The sequence below is a fragment of the Impatiens glandulifera genome, chromosome 3 (genome assembly GCF_907164915.1).
Source record: "Impatiens glandulifera chromosome 3, dImpGla2.1, whole genome shotgun sequence".
In the NCBI taxonomy this organism is placed as follows: Eukaryota; Viridiplantae; Streptophyta; class Magnoliopsida; order Ericales; family Balsaminaceae; genus Impatiens; species Impatiens glandulifera.
The window spans coordinates 49093491-49105285 of NC_061864.1; the positions used below are offsets into that span (position 1 = coordinate 49093491).

The 11795-nt window shown below is 32.3% G+C and overlaps 1 protein-coding gene across 1 annotated transcript; it reads right to left on the bottom strand.

Moving 5' to 3' along the window:
* Window positions 1-756: 756 nt before the first annotated feature.
* On the bottom strand, window positions 757-11585 carry LOC124930963 (protein ALTERED SEED GERMINATION 2). The gene is made up of 20 exons (XM_047471342.1): window positions 11387-11585; window positions 10399-10467; window positions 9547-9624; window positions 8397-8531; window positions 8214-8321; window positions 7956-8084; window positions 7645-7760; window positions 7441-7558; window positions 6886-6991; window positions 6485-6630; window positions 6202-6372; window positions 6014-6124; window positions 5051-5162; window positions 4237-4574; window positions 3757-3847; window positions 3013-3108; window positions 2839-2909; window positions 2623-2750; window positions 2401-2504; window positions 757-1225 (listed from the first exon to the last, which is right to left on the bottom strand). The coding sequence occupies exons 1-19, from the start codon at window positions 11456-11458 to the stop codon at window positions 2423-2425; spliced, it is 2277 nt and encodes a 758-aa protein (XP_047327298.1). The 5' UTR covers window positions 11459-11585; the 3' UTR covers window positions 757-1225; window positions 2401-2422.
* Between the last annotated feature and the right edge of the window lie 210 nt (window positions 11586-11795).

Here is an 11795-nt window from a genome sequence, read left to right on the forward strand (position 1 = left end):
TTTTAGTATACAAGTTCGTTTCTGAATCATAATTTAAATATTTTCTTAATAATAATCTTTAGTTTTATGAAAAACAAATGTATCAATACAATAATTTAAGTCTTATGAAAAACAAATGTATCAATACAACACATTGTATTCAATATTCAATTAGTATTGATTACTATTTCTTTTAGTTTCTGATGAGATTAATATTTTTAATGGCTTAAAACATCAATTAAGAATAGTTAAAATATTTAGTGAGGCATAAAGTCATTATAATTAAAGAATGTAAATGAAGTAATATAAATATTTATTACATTGTATAAATGCACATAAAAAATGTTATATTTTACCATTTTAATTTCTATATATATATATATATTATAAGATTAAGAAATAGTATTCTAAATCTCATCATTCTAAGAATAAAAGATTTCTCATTTAGCAAAATTAACAATATATAATAATATTATTAAAAAAGAGAAGAAAAAAATCAATGAAAACACCTTAAAACAAAACAAAGTTTTATTCTTTTTCTAAAACTTTCATAGAAGAAACCTCTAAAAAGAAATCATATTGACTTGTATGAACCAAAACAATGTAAATCATTTCTAAAACATTCATAGAATAAACCTCTAAAAGAAATCATATTGACTTATTTGAACCATCTAATAGAAGCATGCAGATTGGGCTAACGAACATGAATAGACAATTTATCATGGTTGTCTTTCATGGCCATGAAAATCATTCATTTTAAAAATCAAAACAGAATTTTTAATCATACCTATTGAACTCCGTAAATATTTAACTATAATAATATGTCAAAACAAGAACAGATTGAAAGAACTCAAAACCTTCTTCAGCTGTACCATATATATTCCTTTCTCAAGACCAAACTTCGTGGGTAAAACAGTAAGAATCCAAGACATGTAATTTACACCACATAAAGAACAAACCAACAAAGTACTACCACATAAAGAACGAACCAACAAAGTACTATCACATAAAGAACAAACCGACAAAATACTACCACATAAAGAACAATCCGACAAAGTACTACCACATAAAAAACAAACCGACAAAGTTCTACCACATAAAGAACGAACCAACAAAGTACTAGTTTTCATGAAACTCATCCCTTACAAAAAAAAAAAAAAAGAAGTCCAAATTTGTTCCCCCATACATATCTGCCTCTTCTTCACTAGCCCCACTCGCACATCTATCTTTTTTAATGGGCCAGATTCTGTGCAAGGTTCATGAAAAAATCATGTCAAGCTTTCTCAAGCATATAAATAGAGATAAGATTATATTATGAATCATAAATTGGGTTTCTAAAATTCAACTGAGAAAGGAAACAAAAAATTTCTTCTTAATCAAGCATTATCTCATGAAGGACTATAAAAACTTAACTAATATCTAATTCTAAAGGATATCCAAAAGTAGGATAAATATAAAATGACTATGGCCTTGTTCAATCTTGGATTATTTGAATAATCAGATGATTATTCACAAATAACCCCTTTTGATGTATCCTTCCAAAATTAAATTCTCATTCTTACAAAATGGATTATTTGTACCATCCCCGAACGTTACCAATAATATTTCTAACTAAAATAATCTATAATATATAGTCTAATAAAATAAAATTTCTGATCCCGAATATTTTGTTCCAATATATTAAAATAGTTAAATATACATACTTGTGAGATTGTAAATACAAATTAAATTTTGATATTTTTATTTCTGTAAGTGGTTGATGTGGAGCTACGGGATGTAAATATTATCTCACCCTATCTTGGTCAACTACCGACAAAACTAGGAGAAAACAACCCGTTCGGTTCAATTCAGTTCAGGGGCAGATTGAAATTGCCATTCATTTCCGAATAAACTAATTACTATTTTAAATGACCAAATTAGCCCTACCTTTAATGATGAAAAAAATTATAATATATAAGTAGAATTTACAAAAATAAAGGATTGGAGAGTATTTTAATATTTTAGTTGATAATTTGAATAATGAATGTGATCGAAGAAGTGATGGTCAATTAGATAGTGAATTATTTGAAATGATCCCAAATAAGGTTTAACATTCTAAATCCTTACCATCCATGAAGTGAAAAACAGTCTTGCATTAGAGGCTGAGTCTCAAGGATCATGGATGGTAGGATGTGATACTAGTCTCCTTAACCCCGTCAGATTTTTCTCATTGTTTTTTTATTCTGTACCATTAATAACAAGTATTTAATACTTCTAATAATCAGCCACATGTCATTGTGATTGGCCTGGGAACCCTAATATCTATTTTGTATCATATTCCTATAGAAGAAGAATACAAAAACTATTGAAGTTTTCTCAAGACAATAGTAATCGAGTGCAGAGAAGTCAACTAAAGAAGGAAAGAAAAAATGGGATTCTTACTTGCAGCCTTGCATGTCAATATTTAACTTTGGGCACACTCAAATGGATGCAGGCTTCCATCGGCTAAATCACGCATCCGAAACGGCTCTAGAAGCTCAAAGGGTCTACAAAAGAACAGACATACTTACTGATAAACCATATCAATATTAAATAACTGATAAGACAGATATCATGTTCAATGCTTATAATCCACTTAATATATATGATAATTTCACAGCTTACAGTATAGATCCACGGGTACGGCATAATTTACGCTGGTTATTTTCCATTGTATCCAATATGTTATCATTCTCGGGTCCTCCAGTTCCACCAGCAACAATAGATGGGACTGAAGCAGTTGGAGTCCAGATCTGACAACATTTGCAGAGCATATGATTAATTAATTCATCAAATTCTAGAACCACCAATTTATTATTATAATCCTTTGTCATCACACACTTTTATGGTTGTATCGATTCCACTTGTAGCCACAGCACAGTCATATGGATGGCTCTGAATACAGTTCACAACTATGAATGATGATAAAGAGAGAGATCTTAGTCAAGAATGGGTATACAATAACAAAAAAAACTATTTAGTTGATTAAAATTCAGAAGAAGAAACAATACATACCAGCTTCGTCTCCTGTAAGCATTTTTATTAATCTACCTGTTTTTTTCTCCCAGATAAACCATCTTCCATCATCACTCCCACTGGCAATATATTCACCTTGACAAAGCAATGTTAGAAAACCATCAAAAAGTACTTGGAGCCATCCAACCAGCAATGAAGAGAATTTTAATTTTATTTACACAACTCGAAATCACCATCATGGCTCCCCGTATAATAACGAGCCTTATTTGATCTAGGATTATTTGTATAACCAAGTGGCTTATTTCCAAATAATCTTGTTGCATGTAAGTATAAATATATAATGAAAGTAATTTATTTTAAAACAAATAATAGAGTATTTGATTGATGATTTAAACTATGAGTATATTGTTGATTGGATATTGGGTTATATGACATTAATCACAATTCGCCCACAACAAACAAAGCTCAGATCCAAGCTTCTTGTCACTAAGCTATCCGCGGTAGGTCATTGAATTGTATTTGAACATATGTCAAGTAAAATGAAGAGAAAAAGAGGGACTACTAGTCTTTGATACTTCTAAAACAATCTTGCTAGCATGAGCCCCTCAACCATGACACCCACTTCAATTTAAGGCATTCAAAGTGTGAATGGAACCCGTAACTTTTGGTCCTTAGGAACCACTCTTACCACTTAAACTACCTTAGTGGGTTACTTCTAAAACAATCTTTTGACAGAATAACTGTATCAAATGCATAATAAACAACTTAGTAGGCGAGGAATACCTTTCTGACCAAGGAAACTAGCTTGTTTGATATCAGTTCCCACATTACAGTGGCCCACATATCGCTGCTTCATATCTACAGCTGCTTCAGGCTGAAAAGGTTTTCGTATTAAAATCACAACCGCCAAGTTAAAATGCAAAATAAAAGAGTAAACAAATGAAATAGGAGATTTAATATGTTAATTTAAGAACATCCTTTCAGGTAATAATTTTATCAAATAATATCATCTAGCAATCAACTGTGTTTTGAAATATGATCCACATCTGGATGAGAAGTCAGACATAAATGGTGTTTCAGAATGAAGTCTTCCTTTCAGTTTATTCTTATGAAACTAACATGAAACTAATCCAAGTAATTGAGAAGTACTCCATAAACCAAATTTCATGGTATTCTATGAATTAATAGTAAATTTTCAAAACTCAGAATTCTGTAAAAGGGATATGTAAAGGAAATGTCCAAGTAAAATAGGAAGAAAAAAACCTTGTAACTAACTCTGTTACTACGAGAAGATAATGAAGGTGAACTCGAAGAGCCATTTGCACGACCTTTCTCCAAAGCCATATCACCTCTTTTATGAATTCTCATATTTAAACTGCCATGGAGAATGTTGGGGTTAACTTCATGTCCTTCATTGCCTGATGCTGATGTTTCAAATTCCAATTCCTCATCATGATCAGAATCATCTCTTTCAGACCTTGGACCATCTTGAGAGGCATCACTATTTGCCTCTGAGCGATATAGTATGTCACTCAATGATAGAGCTCGATGATCAGACTTTGGCTCCACATCATTTGCCTTGAAACTGTTTTCAGCTTCAGCTATTGAAAAAAAACCACAGACTACATTACTGAGAGCATCACGAGACATGGGAAAAAAATACCATCATATAACAAGAAACTTTCAAAACTCTCCTCTACCAAGGGGAAAAGCATAAGCACGCAATGCAGACTAAGCTAAAGTAATTATGTTGGCTTAGATGTGTTTGATAAAATTGGAGATGTTTTGAATGTTGAATACATTTGAAGTGCTGAATTAGTTAAATATATATCACACTCAAAAGGAACATGTTTGATTCTCTGAACATTATGGATCTCTATGTTTCTTAGGATGCATCCATTCAATTCATATTGGACATTGATCTCTAGTTCAGAAATAATAACCAGATTGAGAACTGCATTATCTCAACCACAATTAAGGGAAAGATGTGACTTTGAACACTAAAATAATTGAAGTTTCAAAAATTAAAAGAAGTTGATTGTAAGTGATGTGCTTGGATTTGAATGCTAAAAGCTACCTGCAGAAAGTTGAGCTACGATATTCTCCACAGTTTCTGCAACTGCAGGATCATGTGGTGCTAAATTTTGAGCAGCAAGAGCAAAGTTCAAAGCTTCAGCATTCTTTCCCAACTGTGAGAAACAATAAGAAATACAACCATAAGAGAGGAAGATAATGAATAATTTCATATTCTAAAAAAATAGAATAATTCCATATTATCAAAAAAATGATAATGAATAATTCCAAAGACATTTTACATGAGGCCTGCAAACAAATGAGACTATTTGGAAAATAGTAATTTGTCACAATCACGATCCTGAGTGATTTTTTTTTTCTTTTCGTTTTGGTATAAGATACTTTTGGAAAATGATACAAATTATAGTGTGATTTTTGTTGCTTCATTTAGTATATAAATTATTTTCTAGATAATGATCCAAATTATAATTTTTCTTTCTAATCATGATGCATATTATTTTTTGGATCATAATCCAATTTATTTTCTATATCATTGTGATTTTTAACTAATGTAAAATTTTTTGGATTATGTTCCACATAAAAAAAAAATATGTATAACAATACAACCCAATATAATAGAATTTATAGGATTATAGGCACGTTTCTCACAAAACCAGGTACCCTGCAAACCAAAGACTAGATATTTGTATAGATAACTCAAGAAAATCTCAACCCAAACAAAAAAGCAGTGGGAAGATCAAACTTCATGAACTTAATTAATACCATAAAAATATATGAACAACAAAGCCTTACATGCAAAGTAATTACATCTCAGATCACATGTAACTACCATGCACAGTCTACAAACTGTAATTTTTCTTTCATAAAAGAGGTAGAAACATGTGTAAAACTAAATTACACAATCCCTTTTACAATGACCAACATTTAAAATTTAGAAAAATGTAGATTAATAAGATTTCAAATCCCATGTTAGTAATTGTTTGGAGGGAACAATGATTAAAAATACCTGCAACAATGATTCAGATTGCAGGTGGAGTGCCTTGAGAGAATAAGAATCAATCTTCCGTGCTGCATAACAATCTCTTATGGCCATATAAGCATCATTTTTCCACTTGCGCTGAAATAAATATTCTACAAATTTTTATATCTATACCAAGACTGAAGATGGAAGACGATGAATTGTTCTTCTAATACCTTAAGCAATAAAGCTGCACGAACGCATAAGCATTCATGCATTAGCACTGGTCCAATTTCACTTCCATAACCATCTAGCACTTCATTACAAGCCTCAATTCCATAAAAATAGGCTTTCTCCTCGTATAAGCATTTTTCAGCATACTGAACTAACTTTCTACACTTATCAAGCTGTAAAATGATATTAACCTCCTCAGGCAAAGAAAAGAAGAAGTGATAATGAAAAACAAGCCTAACACCAAGGCTAAAGCAATAAGGGATCAAATGAGAGAAAGATATGCACCCTGTTAACAGAACTACTCTTTGAGGACATCCCATTCAAATGTGGGGAAGATGACAATGACTCTAATTCAACTCCATTGAGTGTGGGAGTGTAACTTGTCAACTTTGAAATATCTTCTTTGGTGTATTGTCTGATATTTCCACTCCCTGAAAATATATTTATTAGAAGAGCGGGAGCATAAAATTCAATATAATAACCTTACAAGTAACAGGACACTTATGTAACAATCATGAAGTATAAAAGAAACAATAACAGGCAACAAGAATTTAATAGATTAGGTACCTACAAATATGATTAAGAAGAATTTATTCAGAAAAAAAATAATAACAAGAAATTATGTGTGAAATTCACATGTAATCACTATCGACCTCGAGATCTTAGATTAGTTTGAGAAAATATACCATGGTTCAGTTCCATTAGGTATACATGTTCGGTACTGTAACTGAGGAGCACTTCATCTCCTTCAGGACTGAATGCAACATGAGTGAGGTGCAGGCTTGAACGACCCTGATAAAGGGGATGAGACGTTAGCCACTACTTCCAATTTAACGTAAGGCACACAACAATTTTAAGACCTAGAAACGCATAAACTCTTGAATCAAAGTAATATGCAAAATATTTTTATAAGAAAGGACATCAAGAATTAATATCCAAATAGACAACAATCTTGACTTGAAAGTGGGCAATAAATAGACATAAAATAATTTATAAGATCTTTTGATGAAAACCAACAAGATAAATGCACCAGAAGCACCATTTCTTCACAAGAATGTGGCAAGCTATATTGGGAAAAATGAAAAGACAACAAAACAAATGAAACAATTTAATGATAAAAGCATATGCTGATGTGCATTTCATCTGTCAAATTACTCAAATAACCTCAAACTTTAAGAAACAAGGATGAAAAGAACTACTAAACATGTGGTTTACTTGAATATAAAGATATAAGAACTAACACGATCAGATAGATGCATTGGACAAAAGTAGTTGACACATGGAGGTGGACCCAATTTCTTGCTGGAAGACGATAGTGATGGTAGCATTCGTCTATCATATAAGCGAGCAAATGCGTCACTGCAAACAATCTAGCTAAAGTTATCAAAAGATAAAATATGAAAGTCTGCAATATGTAAAAAGGATAAAGGTTCTGAAGGCTTTACCTTCCACCCACAAGAAGCAAATGAGATCTAGTGGAGCTGATGTCACACGATTTCAGAGCAAGTAACTGCCTTGGAGTATCAGCTAATGACTTCCTTGCTCCACTTCTTAGGTCAAGCTGTACATCAGAGAAAAAGCATGAAACATCTAAATGAGAGAATGGGATGAGCTTCAATATAAGTCAAATAACATGAAATAAATCAATAGAAATATTTTCCCCCTCGCTACATAGGTTTTAGGTAATTATACAAATGATTGGTAAATGAGAATCCATTGAAGGTTTCAACCAAGGCAGACAACAGAGATTACTCACTAACACATTGCGGCATTCTTGATGAGATGATCCAGCAGGAGGACAAGATGCATACTCCCGAAAGTCATGCTGTCTCAAGGTTCCATCTTCACTTGCACTCCATACAACATTTGGGTTTCCGGTCTCCACCTACAAAGAGATGCACTTCCGGATTGAATGACTTACTTGACTGCATATTCTTTTATTGCAACAACTGATTCATGGGTTTTTATGCTATAAATTTCAAAGTATAATCAGCATTAGCAAATATGCACTTACAGCTAACTTTTTTACTCTCCTACTATGACACTTGAAAAGAGCGGATGGATAAGTGGGATATCCAGCCATTCCTATTCCTCCTAGTCGGGACAGATTAAAAACCCGCACCTGATAAACGAATAAATCACACATAGTCAAATGCTAAAATGTAATCATATACATGATGTTCAAACATGGCATTACCTCCGCATCTCCAGCGCCAGATACCACTAACTCGTCAGAAGTTTCAGGAATGAATTTTGTACAGAATATATTAGTTGAATGACCTGTCTCAATAGATGACAAAAGTTTGTGCGCTGAATAACTCCAGACGTTGATCTGCATTAAGAGATCAATCCAGTTTTGGAGGAAGAGAAACTTAGCCAAAATCTTAAGAGACTACACTTTTACACTATCAAATTTAAACAACAAGACATAAAAGAAGCACCAAGGTTTGAGAAATTGAAATAACATTGAGATTAATCAAAATCTAATAGGATGAAGCTTCCCATGCTAATGTAAGTTTGTGGAAGAAGAACTAGTCAAAGAAATCAATTACAATAGGATATATATATATATATATATATATATATATATATATATATATATATATATATATATATATATATATATATATATATATAAAGGAAGCTAGCATGACCCCCACAGCCATGACATTCACTTCAACTTAAGGCGTTCTAAGTGGGAATCGAACCCGTGATCTTTCGTCTCTTAGAAACCATTCTTGCCATTTGAGCTACTTGCTACCTTAGTGGGTTAGGAAGATTTGTGTATATAATGGAACATTAGAATGTAAGCTATATATGCATGACAACAGGAAAAAACCTATGACCATGTGACCTAACATGATTCTTAACAAGTAGTAGAGTACTTAAATAAGTACAACTTTATGCAATATGCTTAAACCATCATGAAATTCGCAAGGGATAAGGTAATCAATCAAGAAAATTAACCAATAAGAAAATTATGCTGAAAATTTGCATCCAACAAAACTATATTATATCAAATTACCAACCAACTGATCAGGGTCTAACATATATGATAGCCCTTAACTTTAAGCTATCCTCAAAAAAAGCCATAACAAATTCTTTCTTCACTTATATGATATGTCTGTAGAATATCAGGAAAAAGGACATCACCGGCAGATTCAGGTAGTTGCTAGGAGGCTCAGTTTCGCCACTAAAAATATTTTTGCTAACAATCTAAGTATCCTATCCCATATAGAAAGAGTGCTCCCGAACTGCTTATGCTTGTATACACTCGAATGCATGACTTATTAGAGTATAGAAGACTTATGATAAAGCTGAGAGCCAAATATAATAGAATAACATACCCGAGCATCATCCGATCCAGAAACAAGGAGTGAGCCCGACGAATTCCATGAGATAGCATTAACACAACCAGTATGCCCCTGTAGAAGGAATAATCAGTTCATCAAGATTTTATCAACAGATAAGCTACGTGCTAACCAGAGGAAGGATGACCATAAATCTATGAAATTTTAGCTTAAATTTATCTGACATGGCTTTTCATATTCCCTATTGACGAGAAGAATTGCTTCTTAGTTGAGAAAACATTGCTCAAAACTAAGGGAAGTAAGACATGTTAACTGGGTCTCTAAAATCATTTTTCTATTTCAGATGAAGGAGCAAAATACAGTTTTCAAGACCAAAAAAAAAACGTTTCATCTAATGTATTTATTTTAGCATTTGTTAGGATAAAAGACCTTAAATTAGGAGGAAAAAAAACTATTAAAATATTCAATTAGATAGCAATCTAACACAATCTATTTTGCATAGTATGTACATGTTATGTTTAAGACCTATCTCTGTAAAGAAATGGCTCTAAATCTTGCTGCATTTTGGAGATGAACAAACTATTAGAAGAATAGATGAAACACTGTTATAATATCATGTACCTGACACAAATGCTGATTAAACAGAATGAGTAATTACTAATGCATGTGAAGGCTCGTTTACATCAGTGATAGAGCATAAGACTCATGACCACAAGGTTGTGGGTTCGAGTCTTCATGACCATTTAAAGAAAAACTAATTTCATGTTCAATGACCAAATATTGCAAAAATATTTGGCCTGCGATTCATATACACTAACAAGCTATATGCAATCTTTTACATGCATAAAAAGCTGAAACATTTTAATACATTAGCCAAATGAGGTGTACCTCCAACTCCTTTTCAAGCGAAAGTCTCCGTACCAAGGATGAGTGCATTTGCATACTGTGACTAATATCCTACAAAAGGAGAAGGGAACATAAGTAAATTTACTTGTTTAAACACGCATTTTTAATGAGTAATTTAAGACACTCCAACAATCAAATAAGAAGGAAAAATAAGACAGACAATGATCCAAATAAATAATTTTTTCAAGAAAGCAATCCACATTACCAACATTTGCTCCTCATTTTCTTACCAAAGAAACATCTTCTCTTCAGTGAAATTAACTGAAGCATTAATAAGAACATTGTTTTCGATGCAAACAAATTTAGGGATGCAAGAAAAAATTAATATAAAAATATTGTGAAAAATCTCTAGAATTTCAGCCATCCATGTACTACAACCATTTTGCAGACTACAAACAAACAAAGGGGTTTTCTCAAAGAAAATAAAAACAAACTGCATTCCTTCGAGACTTCTTCAAGAATCTTGGTCATAATATAGGTATTTAAGCAAGAAAACTAGATTCCGACTTCATTTATAAACAATTTCATATTTCCATGACAAAAAGTCATGTTATTCATCAACCCTCTAAGGCTTAATATCTTCTACACATTACAAGAACATTAAAAAGGTATGCAGAAAGCTGTTTAGCTGGTAGATAACAGCACAATAAATTTGTAATCAAATTTTCTATAGATCCTTTTGAATTTCCAAAAATAAATTGCATGTAAAGATCCATCATCATTTCCATCCAAAAGCTAACTCATCTTACCTCCATTACTATCTAATAACTCCGTCATGCAAACTATTTTTTAAAAGAAAAATTCATCTGTCAAAACCGAGAATTCTCATTAAGTGAACCTAATGAGAAGCAAATATTTTCACTCCAACAACAATCTATCAAAATCATACCATTAAAACGAGTTTTCAACTCATCATAGCTGAATCAAACCAAAACCCATAACAATCGAGAGTGTTTAGAATGGAACTTACACGTTGAGCGTGAAGAGATCGGCGGTCAATCATGTCGGTAACATTGCCGTCACAAAAACTGTTCGACTCCATTTCAGCTGAAGCTTTGAGAAATTTGGTGATGCTTCGTGAAGTCCGAAAAGCGGTGATATCAAATCAATCTAACTCAATAACTCTAATATAGAGTGTATCGACTCTCGAACAGGTGACACCGCATGATTTCCGTACATTACCAAAACTGCGGTTTTGCAAAACCGCGAACCCATTTTTTTATTAGATTCGGACAGCCAAAGAATTGTTTACGTGTCCAAAACTTAATTTTATAACAATTATATGGAAATAGTTGAGCTGGATCCGACTTAATATAAATATTAAATTTATTTTATCTAATTTAGGGAGAAACGGGAGTTCGGGACTAGGAATGTATTTA